This window comes from Balaenoptera physalus (assembly GCF_965194825.1).
Source record: "Balaenoptera physalus genome assembly, chromosome: 16".
Taxonomy (NCBI): domain Eukaryota; kingdom Metazoa; phylum Chordata; class Mammalia; order Artiodactyla; family Balaenopteridae; genus Balaenoptera; species Balaenoptera physalus.
The window spans coordinates 39,662,009-39,684,098 of NC_138898.1; the positions used below are offsets into that span (position 1 = coordinate 39,662,009).

A 22,090-nucleotide genomic window follows, 5' to 3' on the forward strand; every position below is an offset into this window, starting at 1 on the left:
TGCCGGGAACGTTGCCCCTCCCGAGGCGCAGGCTCCAGGGCTGTGCGGTGAGGTCGGACCGGTGGTCGCGGCAGCCTCTCTTAAAGCCTTGACGCGGGAGAAATGAACCAGCGATGGACGACGGCCTGCACAGGCCCAGGCATCGAGGTCGACACAGGGTCCGAGGAGCTGCAGGTGTGACTGATGGGAATGAAGTGGCCAAGGCCCAGAAGGCAGCTCCTCGGGGAGCAGCTCCAACCGTCTCCTGGATCCTGGATCGAAGCCTCCCAGCTGGCGTTCTGTATGAGGACCAGCAGTGTCTCGTATTCCGTGACGCGGCCACTCAGGCTCCTGTGCACTTTCTGGTCATTCCTGAGAAGCCCATTCCTTGCATTAGCCAGGTTGAGGAAGAAGACCGGAAGCTTCTAGGACACCTTCTCCTTGTGGCCAAGAAGACAGCAAAGGCTGGGGGGCTGGGAGATGGCTACCGATTTGTGATCAACGATGGGGAGCTGGGCTTACAATCTGTTTATCACCTGCACATTCACATACTTGGGGGCCGACAGCTGCAGTGGCCTCCAGGTTGAACCTACCAAATGACCAAGGACCCCAGACCTGGAAGCTTGGTTGGGGTGGGGAAAAACGGCACCCTGTGATGCTAATAAACTTGCTCTCCCTCAATAAATAAATAAATAAAAGCAAGCTCTCCCTTTTTTTAATAACTTTAGGATGATGGAATGTGTTACACTGGAGACTTTTACATTAATTAGACAACTTCCTTGGGGTAGAGAATTAGCAATTTGGTTGATCTCCCAATGACTGGTACGACCCAGGATCTGTTGTGTTCCCCAGAGTAACACTGATACAAAGAGACTACTCCCAGAATGCCATGGGCCTTTTCAGTTAAAACTAGGATGGGTGTAACTTCTTTACTTCCTGAAGCTATATCAGTTACAAATATGTGGAAACAGAGAAGATTATGGAGAATTTTCTTCTGAATAATTCATATTATTTTTCCTGTGTAGAACTGTTCATTCTCCCCATCCCCTAGATATAAACTAAATATTGAAGGTTCATTACATTTCTTATGAATATCAGAATTCTGACCATGATGTTAGGTTTGGGAACAGGATGAGTTTTTAGTGTCCTAATAAACAGGATGTAATAAAAATTTTATAAAGAGCCAACTCTTTGCCATGTACTTTGAACATTATGTTTCACTAATAGTGTTTTTCTATTTTTCAACGCTTGAGGGAAAGTAACTTACAATCTTAGCTTAATTATGCACGGTTCTGAAGTAAATCAAGATCATCCTTTCAAATCATGTTTTAGTAAAATTCGTCCTACTCTCAACACCCTCAATTTTAAATCAATGAAATTTTAGGTTTTCTTATCTTACTGATAAATGTCTTCCTTTCTGGAAGCTTTGCCAGTAAACTGACTTTCTGCATGATTTGGTTCTCCCTTGTTGAATGCAGGGCCATCTTGCTCAGTAGGAAATGAGCTATATGAGGGCCAGTGGCCAAGGAGCTGATGTTATTCAAGCCTGTCTGGTTCAGGGAACCCCTGGACTATTTACATGTACTTGACCATTTGACTTGTCAATCTCCCCTGTTAAGTAACTCATCTAGCACCCTGGGTATTTCTTCTCCTGTCATTTTCCTGGAAATGGCTTAAGGTTCTATGCTTTCTCATCTACATCAAATAATGTCTTGAACCTGGGCATAAAATAGATGGAATTCTATTTAAGTGCCCACCATTTTATCCTCATGTCTTCTTTTCCAACAGATATAAGAGTCCCTGGCTTTTCATGGCAAAACATCCACAACCCTAATCTTCTCTTCCTTCCTCTCCACCTCCTTCACCCTTTTAAAAAACAGTCTTAGATAGATAGACAATTTTTTAGAGTACTGTGCTATACAGTCTTGAGTGCCTTAGTGGGGGAGGATTAAGAGGGAAGATTTTAATTACACAAGTATTTGTTGGGTGTCTACTGGATGCAAGCTACTGAGGTCAATTGAGGTCAAATTTTTGCATCTGTCACCTCTAAAATGGCAGCGGTAGAGGACAAGCTGAAGCAAAGGTGTTCTGACTTGGTGTACAGATGTTATTAGAGATGACTTCCCAATGGCATAGAGCACTTGGGACATAGGCTATAGGAAACAGAGCAAACAAAGTTGTGCCCTTCAATGAAGAGTGACAACCATCCAAGAATGGGGGAACTCTTTCAAGACTTTCTTCGAGGAAGAAAATGGAAGTGTCTATTGGCCAGGGCAGAGGTTTACCTGGTTGAACAGGCTTCTTAATATAGACAAAACCCAAACATTGAGGAAGACAGTGGACAGCTGCCAAGGTGATGGGACAGATGGGGCATAAGGAATCTTTTTACTTATGTTGTCGCAAATGCTAAATCTCTGGAAAAAGAAATAATAGCTAGCGGTCATGGCGTATTTACCATGTGGCAGGATTTATTTTCAGCCTTTTATATACTATCTAATTTAAACTTCATAGTAACCACTTAAAAGTAGGCACTATTATTATTATTTTTCAGACAGGGATACTGAGATACAAAAAGCATGAGTACCTTGCCTAAATAGCTCCCAAAAGATGCAGCCAGGCAGTCAGTTTCCATAGAGCCCTTAACCAGAAAGTGGGGCTCCTTGGGATCATGTTTCCTGTGCTACAACTTGGGAGAAAGAAGCACAACATGTTTCTTTTTTAAACGTTAGTTTCCTAGAGAATTAGAGTGGTTTTAACTGCTTGAATATAGGTACCCAGTCATACATGGGAGCGCATGATTGTTTTTAATGAGTGTAGACATTTCCAGGGAATTAGCTCGGAAACTTTTCTGCCTATGAAGCTCTTGTAGGTGGTTTTGCTCTTCTAGAAAAACACATATTCTAAAGTTCGCAAAGTAGAACCCTGGAGCTCCCCTGGGAGAGTGGGAAGAAGTTTCCTCTTAAGCTGATTGAGTGAAAGCCCCAGCAAAGTGGCATTTTATGGAAGAGGCTTGATCAAAGCCAGTGAAGCTGAGTATAATTCCTTAAATGTACCTTTATGTAAACAGGGGGGACTCAATACAATTTAAAAATAACAAGGTAGAGTAAGTGAAACAATTGGAGATATGCATCTGATTCAAATCGAATTCAGCCACTGCAACAAAATTATCTGATGAGGGAGATTTTGTGTCACATGTTCAAAGCTTTCTTTAAGTCCTTAAGAGGTATCAAAATAATCAAAGTGTTTTCTTTGCTCTTAGCTGTCTTGTGAAAGAATCATAAATGGTTAAAACGTTTATGTTGATCAGAAACCATAGTTAGGAAATGAAAAGAAAGTGTTTCTGTGGACAAAACAGGGAGGGAGGAGACTTGGTCCCTTATTACAGCCTTTCTCTTAGAACTCTAAAGATCTCTCTGCCTCAGATCCCGACTCCAGGGTATCAGAAGTTCCTTGGCGGAGTGTGTCTTTCAATGCGAGGAGAATCAGAATTGGAAAAGGGATTCCTAAACTTGACTGATCATTGTAATCGCCCGGAGTGCTTTTTTAAAGGTAGAGCGTTTCAGGCTCCTCCCCTGGAAGTTCTAATTTAGCAGGTCCAGAGTGGACCCTAGGAAAAGGAATTTTAACAAATCTACCTAGATGAGAGTCTCATAATCAACTAGGACTTGGGAGCCACAATCTAGTGCACACATTTTACAGATGAGTAGGCTGATGCTTGGCAAGGATAATTAAGATACTCAATTCCTATTCTACAGGTGAGCTGAAGCTGGAATTTCTTTTTTTCCCCTTTCTTATCTCTTTTCTATTTTTCCCTTCCCCCTCCTCCTCTGCCTCCTCCTTCTTCTTCTTCCTCTAGCTCCAGTGCTTTTTTCAAGTCTCTGAGTACATATGCATTGGCCAGTTAGGGATGAGCGTCGTTTGTGTGTGTGTCTGTGAATGTGTGTGTGTGTGTGTGAATGTGTGTGTGTCTGTGTATGTGTGTGTGCGTGCCTAAGGATGAGGAGCCATCAGTGGAAGACACTAAATATTGGGCTATTAATCCGAAGTGTTGTCAGATGAGTAAAAATTCCTGACTCTTGGAACGAAAATGTTTATCCTGTGAAAATATAATTATTTAGTGCACAGTCTCCTGGGAGAAGTAAAACACACACACACACACACACACACACAAGAAATAAGATATATTTTCCAAAGAGTTGTTCAAGAAAATATTAAATTAACTTTGTCGGAGGCTTACAGTCATGTAGAAGAGTCATGATTTACATGCTAGAAAAGATAATTAGACAAGATAGCGAAAAAGCATCCTTTTTCCTTGCGTTTTTCCCTCCCCAATCCATTTTCTCCCCCAGTGGATTTTGAGCTCCGGAGGTCAGGGACTGTATCTTACTCTGACTTAGATCCCTAAATGCCTAGCCCAATGTCTAACATATAATAACAATGATCATAATAATGATTTATTGAGCATTTATTTACTTATGATCCTATCATATAGGTACTGTTATAACCCCATATCCCATATGGGGAAATAGCTATGCAAATGCCATCTGGCTTTTTAGTGAGTGTAGAGGAAGCACCACCTCTAGCCTGGAATGGACAAGATGTTCAGGACCAGATGGGATTTTTCCAAGGCTCAGGGGATGGGATGGGTCAGATGAAGAAAAAACTGGGGCAGGATAATGCCTGGCAGAAGGAAGGATTGCCAATCTCCTTGAGAGGGTGGGAAGGCATCAAGGTGAGCATGCTTGAGAGTCACGTGCAGGATGTCTCCTTGGAGGAGGTTTGGGCAGAGAGACAGTGGGCACTGCAATTGGAAAGGTAATTTGGGATGGACCCGGGGATGGCCTTGAAACCTCGGTTGAGAACCTTGGCTTTTATTCTGTCCACATTAAGGAGCCTGAAGGCTTTGAGCAGGGGCACATCATGTTATAAAGTGCTATTCTAGGATGACTGTGTCATGAGCATGGGGAGGTCTGAGGCACCACAGTTTGAAGTTCCTGTTCAAAGAAATAGGGAGATTTGGAGGAAACACCAGTTAAAGGGGAGAGAAGGGGACGAGCCTATCCTTGCCGTGATTGGGTTGGGATGCCCATGTCAGGTGGCTGTCTTTAGCAGGTAGCTGGAGCTATAGGGCTGGAGACAAATATGGAATGTAGATTTTTCAAGCTGATAGTAAGTGAGATCTCTGAGTAGGAGAATAAGGAGCAGGAAGAACAAAGGGTCCAGGACCATATCTTGTGCACCTGGCATATCTGGGAAGCAAATAGTTAAGCAGAGTCTGGCATGTAATAAACATTTACACTTTATTAAAAAAAATACCCTCCTGTATACGATTAACTGTTTAACGTGCTCATCTCTTATGTGTGTGTTTATCCAGAGAGATTTTTTTTCCTCAACTGCTTGCAAGACATTCCCACCAAGTTATTTGCCCTCTGGAAATCTCGCCAGAACCTCAATCTTAATACTATTTCCCTAACTTGGCTTTTCAATTTCCAAACTTGTCTTCTGTTCGGTGTCCTCTATTTCTGCGACAGCATCTTATCTTCCAGGCTCAAAACGCTTGACTTCCCTTTGTATTCTGCTTGCTTCCAAGGCCCAGAAGGTTGACCTCTTTGTACTACTGGTAAGTGCCCAATCTCCTCTCCCACGCTGCTGGACTTAAGTTTAGGCCCCCAGTACCTCTACCTGGGGATGCTGCAATAACCTCTTAATCCATCTTCCCAAGTTGACACTCCCCTCCCTTGAAGCCATCATACACACTGCTACTACCAGATTCATCTTTTGGCATCTGATCTTCTGACTCACCTGACCCTTTTTTTTTTCTATTATATTTTTATTATTTATGGCTGTGTTAGGTCTTCCTTTCTGTGCGAGGGCTTTCCCCAGTTGTGGCAAGTGGGGGCTGCTCTTCATCGCGGTGCGCGGGCCCCTCACTATCGTGGCCTCTCCTGCTGCGGAGCACAGGCTCCAGACGCGCAGGCTCAGTAGTTGTGGCTCACGGGCTTAGTTGCTCCGCGGCATGTGGGATCTTCCCAGACCAGGGCTCGAACTCGTGTCCCCTGCATTAGCAGGCAGACTCCCAACCACTGCACCACCAGGGAAGCCCCTCACCTGACCCTTTTTAATCCTTGCACAGATTGAATTTGCTGACAGTAGTGGTTTTGTATGTGGTCTCCCGAATGAAATCTTGTCCAGAAAGTCTAGTAGGTCAACTAGATAAAAGCAGTCTGCTCTGGTCACACCAGGAGAGTATCCCGGATCATTGCCCATTCTGTATTCCTAACACCCAGAACTCAGCAGAAGAGATTTTGAATAAATACCAATTTCCTGAGCCTCCTAGTCATGGCCCTCTGAAATCTCCTCCCAACTTACTTTTCCATCTTATTTCCCATTTGTGTCCACTATGTCCCCAACAGTTGAGTGAAAGGGAACTGTTATTTCCATATACTCTCTCTGTTTCCCCACTTTGTATCCTCTGCTCGTATGAATAGAATTCTCTTCTGTTTAGTTTACCCTCTTTCCATCTGCATATGTCCAAATCCTGTCTTTTAAGACTCACACAGGGAACTCTACTCAATACTCTGTGATGACTTATATGGGAATAGAATCTAAAAAAGAGTAGATACATGTATATGTATAATTGATTCACTTTGCTGTACACCTGAAACTAACACAACACTGTAAATCAACAATACACCAATAAAAATTAATTAAAAAAAGAAAAAGACCCACTCAAAATCTTCCTCAATCAATTCCCCCCTTACCTCTAAGTAACTTCCATTCTCCTTAACTCCTTATTGTCCACTATCTGAGTCTCTCCTAGGCATGTATCACTTTCTGTTTTATTTATTAGAATTATTTAGTGTCAGTTTTCTCTCCCCTTATAGACTGTGAGTGAAGTCCCGGAAATCAGGGTAATTGATGGATTGACCCTCGTATTCTTTCTCAGGGACAGGGACACATCTTAATCTTGTTGCTCACAGTTATTTGCTGAAAAAATACCCGGTTTGTGAGCATCTTGAAGGAAGGGATGAGGGCTTCATCATTACTGTGCACTTCCCATCATGCCTTGCGCAGGGCTGGGCTTACAGCAGACCTCGTATTGAGTATATAAAACTGGCAGGCGCTTTATTTTACTTTGCAGCTGTAATATGCTTTCTTCCCTTTTCAGATGTCTTTTGGAAGCCACTGATGGAAGACCCTCTGGGGAGCCACAAAAGAGCAATTTGTTCTTCCAGCATGGAGGTAATGGGAACAATATTGGTATCGCCATTTTGTTCGTAGCATTCATAGGCTAAAAGAGGTAAAATGCATTTCAGACAATTAGAGGCAGAATCTTAAAATGCCTTTCCTTGTTATGCCTCTTCCATCCTAGATCATCTTTCCAGTAAGTATTTTGTGGCATGTTCCCTTTGAGGTCATTTACTGCATGTCACTGTCTTTAGGGCAGACCTTCTGAAAGGGTCTGGAAAGAATCTGAACTAATGGTGTGGAACTTTTATAGTTATGCATCTCTAGCGAGGTGTATAAAGGGTTTGAGTTGAAAAAGCCCGAAGGACTGTGGCAATAAGCTTCTGGTAAGGGCAGTGGGAAGTCTGAAGGAATAAATTAAAGTACCAGATGCCCTCTACACTGCTCCATTTCTCAGCGTGAGTCAGTCCCAACTTCCCAGCTTGGGTCACAAGTTTATCTTCTCTAAGGGCTGTGAAAGCAGCCGCAGTGGCAGGGGATGATGGATGGAGTTGTCCTGAGGAAGGGTGTGTGTGGAAGATCTGTTGGGGTCTTGAAATTTCCCAGGAAGGTTCAAGAATTTCTTGTGGTCTAAATTCAGTAAATGAAAAAAAAAAAAAAAAGGGGGGGGGCCGGGGAGGTCTGACATAAATCATTTGACTTAATTGTATACAGTTCAATATTATGTAGGAAAACTTGATTGTGAGTATGAAGTAATAAGGGGTAAGATTTTTGTGATCCCTATTTTTTTAAATTAAAAAGAAAACATATAATTAATTATTTCAATTAAAACTGTAATTAAATGCAAGTTACCATTCCTCATTTATATTTTTTTCTCTTAAAGGCTTACATCTCTTAAAGCACACAGGCTTAGAGATATGCCTGTTCTAACCTGTTCCTCATCTCTTTTGCTGTTGGAATTGCCCTCAGTTTTCCATTGATAAGAAAATCAGGTATTTTTCAATAATAACTCACTGTCTTATGAAAATGGAAATAATGTGCATATATCCTGAACCAACGATTGGACATTTTAGTGTCATTTCTTTGGTTACAATATTCACAGTAATCATATGTTAAATGTTGGGCCTATTCATAGACACTACCATCTAAGAATGCTTAAAAAGACCTAGGAAATAAAATAACTGAATCTGGGTTGGAGGTGGAAGTCAAAGATCTCTTAACATTTCACATAGAATGACATCACAGTATTTATCTCTAACATTGAATATGCATTATAAAGCAGCGATTAATAATGCTGTTTGAGTTTTATTGCTTGGTTTAAATTTCAACTTCTCCACTAATTTATCTGTGTGAACTTGTTCAAGTCACTTAACTTTTCTGTACCTGAATTTCCTCATCTGAAAATAAGTACAAGTACACCAGGTCTGTATTAGTTAGCTTCTACTTCAATAGTGCTGTGTGACAAACAGCTCCCTCTGCAGTCTTAGTGGTTTATGACCAGAAATATTATTTTCTTCCTCAAGAGTCTATAGGTCAACTGTGCAGCTTGTTCTAGGCTGAAAGGTGAGTTCAGTTCTACTTCACAGGTACCAGGCTGAAAAGGAAGTAGTTCTGTGAGGGGGGTGTTAGGAGCATAAGAGAGGGAGCCAAACCATTGAACAATCCCAGTCAGAGCCTCCACTTGCATAAATTCATATTTCGTTGGTCAAATAAGTCATAGGGCCAAGTTCAACATTGAAGGGCTGGGTAATTATGCTTTTCCCATGGAAAGAGGCAGGCAGAATGAGTATTTGTTCACCAATAACATCTGCCTCACGAACCTAGTGTTGTTTGAGTGATAATTGATATAATACACATATAGCTCGTAGCACACTTGCTTGTCACATAGTAAAAGATCAATAGTATTCCTTACTATTACTTCTTATAAAAAGATGGTTCCATAAGTTGAAAGAGAGAAACAAAGAAACTTCTGGAAACCCAGTCAGACCTTACTGAGATTCATGTTCCAACTTGCCCTGAGTCTCTCCTTTATGCCTTACTTCTTCCACTCCTCTTGTAGAACCTGAAAGACTGTTAGCAGTATGAGAGCAGAGGGGAGATGTTTCTATTTCTCTCTTCCTCATCCAGGCTGGTGCTCACTTGACCACTGGCTACTACTTCCATAATGGTCCCGAAGTGTCACAAATTTGATTTTCTTGGGACCTATGGTAGTGTGTTGTGAATCTCAGGAAGTATTTAACTGCCATTAATTTCCTTCCTTCCTTCCTTCCTTCCTTCTTCCCTTCCTTCCTTCCTTCCCTCCTTCCTTCCTTCCTCCATCTTTTCTCTCATTTCTTCTTTTTAAAAATAAAATGAGACTTTTATCAGATGAACAGATTGGATCTCAGTGCTTACTATAACTATTGACTCTTATGAATGAATATTTCTTGGCGTCTTGGAAGCAGACACTGGTACAGTGTTTGGGATGCAAGATGTTTATTAAGGATTGGGAAAAAGAAGAAGTCAATCTGTGGAAACTGTGACAAAGCCTCAGCCAACCAGGCATGAGCCCTGAAGCTAGAATAGCCTTCCAGAGCTCTCCTGAGTTGGGTCAAGATGAGCAAGCCTTCAAATTTCTTTCTAGACCATTCATTTGATGTAGGCTGCCCAAAATGGGGCGTGGTTTGGGCTTGGGGACCCTGTGACTGAGGCAGACCCTGAAGGAGCTGACAGCTGGAGGCTGTGTGCAGAATGCATACCCTGCAGCTGGACAGCAAGCCCTTCCTGAACAGGGGCCTGTGTGGTGCATTTCCATGTTGACCACAAGTATCGAGCACATAGTACACATTCAATAATGTTGCTTATGATTATTATTGCTGGCTGTCATTGATATTTATGTTTATGTACAGTTTTGCTATCTCTGCCCTCTTCTTGCCCCCCTCCACCACTGCCCCCAAACAGCCTATTGCCCCTTCCTTGACATAAGCTCCAAGTGTGCTATTTTCTAATCCAAGGGCCATGATGATAGCAATTCCCATCAGGACACTTTTGCTGTGAGCTCCTGAGAACACTCTGGCTCCTGCATTCAATTGAGTTTCCAGCCTTAGCTCATCTAACTTCCAGTAGTAGAGCAGAAAAAAGTTTCTAGACTGAAGTGCTTCTCAAAGTCTAAGGTACACATGAGTCTCCTAGGAATCTTGTTAAAATGAAGATTCTGATCCAGTAGGGCTGAGGCAGGGCTGAGACTCTGCATTTCCAGCAATATCCTGGGTGATGTTGATGCTGCAGGTCTAGGGAACACTCTTTGAATAGCAGAGTCTAGAACATTGCTCTCTAATAGAACTTCCTGCAGTGATGGAAATGTTCTGTATCTACATTGTCCAATACACTAGCCATTAGCCACATGTGGCTATTCAGTATCTGAAATATGGCTAGTGCAGTGGAGGAAATAAATTTAAATTAAATTAAATTAAATTTAATTTTGTTAAATGTGGCTAGTGGTGAATGTACCGGTTTAGAGAACAAGATCCATGGCCTATTTAGCTCTGAATTCCTAGGACATAGCCCAGGACATGGTGTCTCTCAATACATGTTTATTGTGTACAAGGAACATGTTGGCTGAGGCAGGGAGCTGGGGTGCCATGGGAGACACATTCAAATCTGTTCCACTTTATTTTTCCTGGAAACTGTATTTCGAGTGGTGTGGTGTAGCGAGTGGATAAGACCGCAGAGCCCAGAGCTCACCTGTCTGGATTTGAATATGGGCTCTACCCTTTATTAACCTTGTCATCTTGATCCCTGTGCCTCACTCTCCTCATCTGTAAAATGCAAATAAAGGTATACCTCCTTTTATTGTGCTTCATTTTAGTGCACTTCGCAGATGCTACATTTTTTACAAATGGAAGGTTTGTGGCAACTCTGCGTCGAGCAACTCTATCGGCACCACTTTTCCAACAGCATTTGCTCACTTCGTGTCTTTGTGTCACATTTTGGTAATCCTCGCAATATCTTAAAGCTGTTCATTATCATTCTATTTGTCATGGTGATCTGTGATCAGCGATTTTTCTTTTTAATTAATTTTTATTGGAGTATAGTTGCTTTACAATGTTGTGTTAGTTTCTGCTGTACAGGAAAGTCAATCAGCTATACATATACATGTATCCCCTCTTTTTTGGATTTCCTTCCCATTTAAGTCACCACAGAGCATTGAGTAGAGTTCCCTGTGCTATACAGTAGGTTCTCATTAGTTATCTATTTTATACATAGTAGTGTATATATGTCAATCCCAGTCTCCCAATTCATTCCCCCCTCCCCCCTTCGTTTCCATAAGTCCATTCTTTTTTTTTTCTTTTTTAACATCTTTATTGGAGTATAATTGCTTTACAATGGTGTGTTAGTGTCTGCTTTATAACAAAGTGAATCAGCTATACATATCCCCATATCTCCTCCCTCTTTCGTCTCCCTCCCACCCTCCCTATCCCACCCCTCTAAGTGGTCACAAAGCACCGAACTGATCTCCTTGTGCTATGCGGCTGCTTCCCAGTAGCTATCTATTTTACATTTGGTAGTGTATATATGTCACTCTTTACGTCTGTGTCTCTATTTCTGCTTTGCAAATAAGTTCATCTGTATAATTTTTCTAGATTCTACATAAAAGAGATAAAATACGATATTTGTTTTTCTCTTTCTGTGATCAGTGATCTTTGATGTTACTACTATGACTCACTGAAGCCTCAGTGGATGGTTAGCATTTTTTTAACAATGAGGTATTTTTTAAGGAAGATATGTTCATTTTTTTAGACATGATGCTATTGCACACTTAATAGGCTACAGTATTAGTGTAAACATAACTTTTACATCCCCTGGGAAACTAAAAGATTTGTGTGACTCACTTCATTGCGATATTTGCTTTATTATGGTGGTCTGGAACTGAACCCATGACATCTCTAAGGTGTGCTTATGAAATAGTGTGTCTCTTATAGGATTGTGGGCATGCATGGAATGATTTAAACTGTGTGAAGTTCTTAGAAGAGCTCCTGGAACATGCCAAGTTCTCTAATGTACACGTGGTCTTACCAAGACCAGCCCCACCTGGGTTAAGCCCTCATGCATCTTGGCCTTCTTTCCACCTTTCAGGAAAGCTGAGCAACTCCTTGAGCTCCACGTCCTCGAGCAGAAGTGTTTCTTTCATGTTGCTGATGCTACTTTGGGACAACTCAGTCTGATTGTGTTGTTAACCCAGAAGCATTTAACCCAAACCTCCATCCCTGCATGGAGCCAGTTCACCAAATTGTCTGGTGTGAGGGGGAGAAGAGAGCTGCTGAAACAATGAGGTCAACCCTCCGAACCAAACAGGGTAATGCTAGCTGTCCCGACAGAAGATACAACTGCTAGGAAATTCTGCACCCATGTTTATACAAAACCAAGCAGGAAATGTTTGCCAATGGAATAAATAAAGGAGCCTTCTGGTTACATAATGTTTTGTTGTGCCCCAGTTTGAGGCTGTTTTGGAATCGTGACTTGGTCTAAGGTTTGAAGTTTGGAGCTCAGGGTGCCCATCTCCTCTTTTGTTGCCTTGTTCTTGATCCTTGAAATGTTCCTCTTCTCCAGTTCCTCACGGCCTGAGTTAAAGCTGGACCTGAATGTGACTTCATTGCTTTGCTTAAGACAGCCCTCATGATCTACTCTGTTTCTGAACCAATGATCCGGGGAGAGATTTGGAATGGGCAGGGGGTGATGGGCTATGGGTGGTGGGGCTCAGAGCCAGTGATCCCATAGACCTAGAGAAAGGAAAAGCTCTACTGTGTTTGTTGAGATCCGGTTATGTGTCCAACATTCTGCTAGGCACGGTCTGAGGCTCCCACCATAACCTTGCAGTACAGGCAGGTATGATCCAGAGATGTGGAGTGGTTTGTAAGTAACTCAGAAGTTAGGGTGATTTTGCTCCTGAGTCTCTGCTTTCCTCCTTCTGTTACACCGCCTTTCCTGGACTAGAAATTAAAGTAGATATTTCAACTCAGTTGCCTAAGACTCCCCGTGTAACCCAGGAAAATAAAGTGTATTCTCACCTGGAAGAAAAACAAAATCTGGTTGTAAAAAATCAAAGAAAATCCTCAGGATTCAACACAATTTAATTTGTCTAGAACATGCACATTTATTACAGTAAGTTTTGAACTTCTCACTACCTTGGAAAGGAGACAACTTTCTCCCCCCACCCCAGTACATATTTCATAAAGGCATTTACTGAGCACCTGCTGGATGCCATGTCTGCCTGTCAGTCCTAGGGAGCAAGACAGCAAGGTGCAAAGTCCTAACACAGTTCTGACAGTTTGGGAAGCTTGGTGAAACCCATTTTACTGTCTTAAGCCTCAATTTGCTTAAGTATAAAGTATTGGTGTTCAAGAGCTCCCTGAAGTTCTAGGGTAGGGTGAACCTGGCTGAGCATTTAGGCCCTCAGAGAGAAAAACTCTACTCTCTGGTCTCTTATCTCTTGGGGAAGCTCCTATAGTTCATTCAGAAATTCTGAAAAAGTCAAGAAAACATATCCATGACTGTTGCTCAAGTGCCCCTTTGGATCCAGTGGGGCTGAAGGAGAACTAGAGAAAGAGGCAGAAATGGAAGCTGCAATGGTATCTGATGTTTCTTGGGCATTTGCTATGACTCCAGCACTGTTGTAACTGTGTTACTTGGACTATCTTTACTGTTGTAACTGTGTTACTTGGACTATCTTTACTCATTTAATCACTTAGTCCAGTGATTTAGAACAGTGCATGGGGCATACTAGTGAATCTAGGAAGTTGAGAAGGTAGACAAGTGCTTGCAAATGCATGGGGGAGGGGGCTGAGTCTGGATGGCTGACTGCCTAAGTGATTTGAGGTTCACACTGGTGGCCCCTGAATTTCTGAGTAGGAGGGCCAGGGACCTGCAAATCAGTTGGAAAAAGATCTATGGAACTTGTCTTGAAGCTTCATTTGTTTGGCACACACATTGCTTTCTCTTAGTTTGTATGTTTATTGGTTGCAGGATGTCTGTTAGTAGAGACTGTGGGGTCTGACCCCACTCACAAAGCTGTTCCTTAGTGCTGTCACTTGTCCCCCAGCAGAGCCTCTTTGTACCCAGGGTCCAAGTGTCTGAAATTGCATTGTCAAAGACTTATGCATTAGTGCTCTGCCCTTTCCCTGCAGGTTTGCTTTTTCTAAATTTATTTTTTCTTGAGGATTAATTTACATTCAGTGAAATGTACAGACCTTAAGTATATAGTTTGAGTTCTGATAAATATATATTCCCATGGATTCACCACCACTCAAGATTTAGAACATTTTCATCTCCCCATAAGGTCCTTTTTTTCCCTTTCTAGTCAATCCCTGCTTCTCTGCCCACTACAACTAACAACTGTTCTGATTTTTATCACTATTGATTAGTTTCATCTGTTCTATAACTTTATCTACATGGAACCAAACAGTATGTACCTTTTGAGTCTACTTTCTTTCACTTGATATAATGGTCTTCAGATTTTCCCACATTACTGTACCAGGAGTTTGTTCCTTTTTATCTCTGAGAAGTATTCCATTGTATGAAGACACCACAACTTTTAAAATCCATTCTCACACCACAACTTTTAAAATCCATTCTCACTGATGGACATGTAGGTTGTCTCTACTTTTTGGCATGATACACGAAGCTGGCATGAAAGTTCGTGTACAAGTCTTTTGTTGACACATGCACGTATTTCCCTTGTATATATACCTAGAGGGAAATTGTTGGGTCAGAGGGCAGTTTTCCAAAGCAGTTGTACCATTCTACACTCTTACTCAAGATTTTCTCTCAAAAGATCAACAGTGCTGGAAGAGGGATCTTTGTACTACTTTCTCTCTGACCTTCCATCTCCCTCTCTTCCTATCAAACAGGCCAACTAGCCAATCTGAACACGGGGCAGGACTCAATTAGCAAACATTCCCATCTCCGATTGCTTAGGCTTTTTATTTTCTAATTCATTCTGTCAAAAAGTCATTGTGTAAAAATGTACAAATAAATGAAAGGGCGAAAGACTTTCAAGTCCAAGAAAAAAGCAACAGCGAACATCATACTTAATGGTGACTATTGAAGGCTTTCCCCTTAAAATCATGAAAAAGACAAGGATGTCCACTCTTATCCCTTCCACTGACATTGTACTGGAGGTCACACCAGTCCAATTAGGCAAGAAAAAATAAAAACCAGCATAAAGTTCGAAAGGGAGAACACAACTCCTTTTTTTTTTTTTTTTAATATTGCCTGGACTCCAAAGTAGCCCAGGGTTTCCATGGAAATGACAAGATTTTTAAAAAAAATGTTTATTTATTGATTTATTTAGGCTGTGCTGGGTCTTAGTTGTGGCACGTGGGATTTATGTTGCAGCACGTGGGATCTTTAGTTACTGCACGTGAGATCTTTGTTGCAGCATGCGGACTCCTTCATTGCAGCATGCAGAGTTCTTAGTTGTGGCATGCGTGTGGGATCTAGTTCCCCGACCAAGGGTGGAGTCCAGGCCACCTGCATTGGGAGCACAGAGTTTTACCCACTGGACCACCAGGGAAGTCCCAGAAGGGGAGAATACAACTCTTTATTTACAGATGGCATTTTTATCTATGTAGACAATCCTAAGGAATCTATAAAAATCTGCTAGAACTAATACTAAGTTCAGCAAGGTTTTAGTATTCAAAGTTGATATGCAAAATCAATTGTATTTGTATATTCAATAGCAAACAATTGAAATACAAAATAAAAATATCATTGCATCAAAAAGCATAACACACCACAATTTATTTCTAGCAAAGATGTGCAAGACTTGCACATTTAAAAATACAAAACATTGCAGGGAGAGACAACCTAAATAAATGGAGAAATATGCCATACTCATGGATTGGAAAACTCAATATTATTAAGAGCAACTTGATCTCTAGAAGGAGCTGGCAAACTGTTTCTGTAAAGGGCCACATAGTACATACTTTAGGTTTTGCAGGCCATGTGATCTTAATTGCAGTTACTCTGACTGTGTAATACAAAAGCATAGACAATATATACATGAACAAGTGTGGCCACATTCCAATAAAACTTTATTTACAAAAACAGACTGTGGGCCAGATCTGTCCCTCTTCTATTACCCATCAGCTGAAAAATGAGAAGTAAGACCAAATGGTCTCTAGAGTTCCTTCCAGCTTTCTCTTGGAAAAAAAAGAAAGGGTTCTTTTCTCTAATTGTGCCACATAAAGAAAGCACATGATAATTTATATTACTGTTTATATGACTACTAATTTTCTTGCCAACCTCATCTTCATATATAAAATGGTGAAAATAAAGCCTACTTGATAGTGTTGATGAGAAGGCTTAGTGAAATAATGTAAAGACGTAGAGATCTGGGACAATGCCAGGCTCATTCAAAGACATTCATCTCCTCCCCACCCCTGTTACAGTTTTTTCCCACTTGTTTTCACAATTTAGCTTTAGGGGTTGGCATTTCAAATACTGTTTTCAGTCAAGCAGCCGAGGTTTCAGATAATAAGCTTGTGTGTGTCTGGGGAAGCTGGCCTTGAGTGTTCATACCTACAGACTGACCCAGCAGCCAGATCACCACTTTGCAGTGTGAGGTGCTGGGGTTTGATCCCCAGTAATTCCTACTTTAGACTTCCAGGTGCCTATCTCTGAAGGACTCAGTTTTATCTCAGGAATCGCAATGAGGAAATAGTTCAGGAAGCCCTGGGGTGGTAGCCCAGAAACAACAGGCACTTAAGCTCCTATTGCCTTTTTAAGAAGACATGCTTCTTATTATAAATATTATACTCCAGCCTCCCAGCATAATCCCAAATAATGTCATCTCTGGGAAAAGTTGACAAGTGGTGAGAATTTAAGGTCTTCCATCTATTGGGAATGAAAGCTGGTAGATGTACAAGGGTTTCCTTCCACCTTATACCATTGGATCATCCCTTCATTGAGTTTTCTTTTATAATACTTTCTGGTCTTGAGCTGGCCAAAGATGAGGGTTGGTATGCTGCTTGCTTCAGCCCTGCCCTGTATGACATTTGTCTTGCAACTTTCCCATGCTTGTTTCAACAGGGAAAAAAAGCAAAGAGATTGACATATAGCTGCCCTGAGGCTAGATTGTCACTGAAATAGACTTCTTCAAATAAAAATAAGGGCCATTTTTGCTTGCAAGGCCTTGCAATGAAACACAGTTAATAAAAACTGCATGGGAAACTCACATTGCAGCTATAAAAAAAATTAAAAAATAGAATTCTTAGCTAAAGTCAGCAGTGATTGTTGGCTCAGGGTAGGAATTAGGGAGGAAAACATTCTGAAACTCATTGAAAGTGAAGAGGGAAGATTTATTACCCTTTATCCATTTGTTTAACCCTTCAGAAGGAAAGTTAGAGTCACACTTGCTTAGAAAGTGATTAAGTCCTGAGTTTTGAGAGGAGGACAGACCATTTTCTCCTTGTGGATAAACTGTTAAGTAGGAAATAGGGCTACTTAACTTAAAAACAAAAACAAACAAAAACCCAAAACTGCTCCAAAACATAGACTTGATAAAATCATCGAAGAAAATGTTTCCTGTTCATTCTTTTTCCTCCGTCAGCCACCATCTTTGTGTGGGTTTATCCGATGTCTCTGAGGTTAAAGATTGTGTATCTTTCCAGGTTGGAGGGTGGAGACACCTCTCATCACTCTCCAGTCCTCATACCCCAACATCATCATCTGGAATATCTCATGGAACCCTGGAGAGACGGTTTGTTTCTAGAGCACCCCACTGGGCAAGGGCTTTGCCTTCAAGAATGGACTATCCAGGATCCTTCCAGCCCCAATGTGAGGTGCCACTAGGCCATCAGGAAATGGTGATTGATTATCTGAGAAATTCACCATCTTTCTGCATTCAGGTTCTCCAAAGCCATTACTCTAACGGGAACCTGAGGTCTCGATGAATTCCTACTTAGGGCTACAGACATGAAAAATCACAGCATCTAGACAAGTGGGCTTTTAGTCCCTGGTTGCTATGGGGGAGTTTATAAGAATATTTAGAAGTGACTCAGGGTCTTTTCTTTCTCTCTCTTTAAAACCTATAAACTCTGGTCATTTGCACAGGTTTTGCTAATTAATGCCACCACTGTGGAAAAGGGGCTGTTCTGTGAACAAGCTGCCACAAATGGGATTTTTATTGCTGGTGGAAAAGCCTGGGGGATAATTAGCAGATCCATGGAGATCCCTTGACTCTGGGCATCTGCATGGTAATGGCCAACCCTGGAGATCACTCAGGGAAATGGGGTCGGACTTTCTACCTTAGGGCACATTTATATTGTCAGTTACAGCCTTCAAACTGCAGTTGGACAAATGTGGGAAAATATTCTGTGAAATGCTAGACAAATGAACCTGATGTGGACCAATCTCAAATAGCAAAACTGGCTCTGCTTTGCTAAGTGCTGTACAGCAGCCAAGACTTGCAAATGAAATATTTTGATATCTCATCAAACTTGAGTCCCCAGGGAGTCTCACACACATACACATGGTTGACAAGGGTCCCCCTCAAGGTGCCTGGCTGGAGGAGATTACAGAAATGACAGACTCACAGGGCGAGAAGAGAACCTGGGGGTCATCTGGTCCAGAGGTTCATAACCAAGGATCCTTGGAGAGAATCCAGGGGATCTGTGAACTTGGATGGGAACATAATTACATTTTTGTTTTCACTAACCTCTAATTGAAATTTACTGTTTCTTCCCACTTCAAATGTGGGCAACAAACCACAGGGCCATTACTTGTATCCTTGATTTGGACACAGTAGAAATCAAAGAGGTCTTTATATCACATTAATCTGTTGCAGATTATCTCAAGATACCATTTATGCTCTTCATGTCTTTGAAATTATAGGGGTTATTGGATCTAATACTAGATATTATTTAATGAGTTACTAAAGAATATACATATATTATTATATCACACATTTAAAATTATTTTGAATGCTGTATTTTATGTAATTAGTTTTTTGTAATTGTATGTATTTTCTTTTATCCACTTAAAAATGTTATTGTGAGAGAGGTCATAGGTTTCATCAGACTGCTAAAGAAGTCCATAATACAAGTTTTTAAAAAAAATTTACTTATTTATTTATTTATTTTTGGTTGCTTTGGGTCTTCATTGCTGTGCACAGGCTTTCTCTAGTTGCCGTGAGTGGGGGCTACTCTTCGCTGTGGTGCGTGGGTTTCTCATTGTGGTGGCTTGTTGCGGAGCACGGGCTCTAGGTGTGTGGCTTTCAGTAGCGTGGCATGTGGGCTCAGTAGTTGTGGTCTGCAGGCTTAGTTGCTTCGCGGCATGGGGGATCTTCCCAGACCAGGGATCGAACTTGTGTCCTCTGCATTGGCAAATGGATTCTTAACCGCTTTGCCACAAGGGAAGTCCCTAATACAAGGTTTAAGAACCCTTCCTTTCCCAATCTCCGCTATTTACAGTTAAGGAAATTGAGGCAGTTTGGTAAGAGACAGAGAAAGAGAAAGAGCCAGAACCCCACAACGCTGTCTCTGGTCTGTTCCCACTATTATGGGAATCTGCAGGAGAAGAGTGTACGCTTGGTAAAAACAGCACAGAATACTTCCCGAAAAGAACATTTTTAAGCCTAGAAATCAAGGATGATAAGAAATTCCTGAGGCTAATCTTAGCCAGCAAATTTGTTTCCAAATTCAAATATACTTTTCTACCTTCATTTTAGAGTGTGGACATTGCCAAATAAAGTAAATGTCATTATTTAAAAAAATCAACACAGAGGCACAACGATCAGGTTATATTTAAACTGTCCCACAGAATATATTATATGTTATTTTCTGCACCCCTAGCAGCAGCTGTATCTCCTGAACATTTGAGGGGAATTGAAATGAAAATTTCAATCTGTGAACACTCCAGCTGTGAGCAGAGGAAGCTGGGTGTCAGGCCAGTCTAGGTTGGAATGAGTATGGATAATTTGGATTACCAGCTTCATGCATTTTCTAGAATAAGATGTGTTAATGATACACATATGTATATATGTCTCCACTAGTGGAAAAGACAAGAAGCAAATTTATTTCAATGTCTCTTATGAAAGTGTTAGCTGATCCTGTATACCTGGTATGAACATAAAGATGTAAGAAAATCAAATAAATTCTCACTCTCACAGTTCAGTTAGAAGCAGATTTTCTTAAAACAATTGCTCTCAACACATCTGGTGTTCTAAGTTTCATAATTCATGGACTTGTAAAACCTTAGCATGTAAAGAGATCTTATATATCATCTAAACCAGTAGTTCTCAAACTTTTAGATCTTTTAATCATTGTCTTTTTTTTTCCTTAGCAATTCGTCAGTAACATGTGAATATATTTATTCATGTTTTTTGGCTTTAATTTTTATGTGTTTTAACTTTTCATTTTGAAATAATTTCAGAGTTATAAAAAAGTTAGATATAATATAAATAATTTTAGTATGTTCTCATCCAGACTCTCCAAATGTTCATATTTTTTATAATCACAGTATAATCAATAAATTAACATTGATACTATCCTATTGTCTAAACTGTCGACCTTATTTAAACTTCACCAATTGTCCAACTAGTGTCTTTTTTCTGGTCCAGAATCTAATCTAAGTTTGAATGTTACATTTAGTTTTTATCTCTGCTATTCTCCTCTAATCAGAAACATTTCCTCAGTCTTTCTGTCCTTTGTGACCTGAACTTTAAAGAGTTTGGGCTGGTTACTTTGTAAAAGTTTCTTCAGTTTGGGTTTGTCTGATGTTTCCTTGTGATTCTTTTCAGGTCACGCACTTTTAGTAGGAAAACCACAGAAGTGATCTTGTGTCCTTCTCAGTGCACTGTATCAGGAGGCACATGATGTTGACATCTCATTAGTGATGTTGTTAACTTTGATCTCTTGGTTAAGGTGGTGTCTGCTAGGTTTCTCCTCTATAATTAATAAGTATTCTGTGGGAAGATACTTTGAGACTATGTAAAAATCCTGTTTCTCATCATACTGTCCCCTACTAATTTTAACTGATGATTCTTGCCTTAAACAACTGCAGGAATACTTTTTTTTTTTTGCTTTATTTTTTAACTTCTAATTTTATATTGGAGTATAGTCGATTAACAATGTTGTGACAGTTTCAGGTGCACAGCAAAGGAACTCAGCTGTACACATACATGTATCCATTCTCCCCCAAACTCCCCTCCCTTCCAGGCTACCACATAACATTGGGCAGAGTCCCCTGTGCCATACAGTAGGTCCTTGTTGGTTATCCATTTTAAATATAGCAGTGTGTACATGTCGATCCCAAACTCCCCGACTATCCCTAAGAATGCTTTGTTTTATTACACTTTACCTTATTGCACTTTGCAGATATTGTGTTTTTTACAAATTGAATTTTTGTGGCAACCCTGTGTTGAGCAAGTTTATTGGTGCCATTTTTCCAATAGCATTTGCTCACTTTGTGTCTTTGCGTCACACTTTGGTAATTCTTACAATGTTTCAAACTTTTTTATTATTATTATATTTCTTATGGTGATTTGTGATCAGTGATCTTTGATGTTACTACTACGACTTGCTGAAGGCTCAGTTGATGATGAGCATTTCTTAGCAATGAAGTATATTTTAATTAAGGTATTCTTTTTTTAGTCATAATTCTATTGCACACTTAATGGACTATGATATAGCGTACACATAACTTTTATATGCACTGGGAAACCAAAAAATTTTTGTGACTTGTTTTATTGTGATATTCACTTTATTGCTGTGGTTTGCAACTGAACCCACATTATCTCTGAGATCTACCTGTATTAGATTTATATGAGAAAGAAGCAATTCCTCTCTAGAGAAGATTCAATATTTAACATGAAATCCAAAATTTCCTTTTCTTGAGATTTAGATTATTGTTCATAATTACTCATTCATTGCCTCACTGAATTCCT

The 22,090-nt window shown here is 40.7% G+C and overlaps 1 protein-coding gene across 3 annotated transcripts in view; it reads left to right on the forward strand.

The window, feature by feature from the left end:
• The window catches only part of LOC309644496 (adenosine 5'-monophosphoramidase HINT2-like), a 137,769-nt gene continuing 115,679 nt past the window's right edge, over window positions 1-22,090 (forward strand). For all 3 annotated transcript variants that reach the window (XM_082428241.1, XM_082428243.1, XM_082428242.1), the window contains exon 1: window positions 1-22,090. This exon is cut by the window's right edge and continues 10,814 nt beyond it. In XM_082428241.1, the coding sequence (XP_082284367.1) occupies window positions 114-566 (453 nt within the window). In that variant the 5' untranslated portion in view covers window positions 1-113 and the 3' untranslated portion in view covers window positions 567-22,090.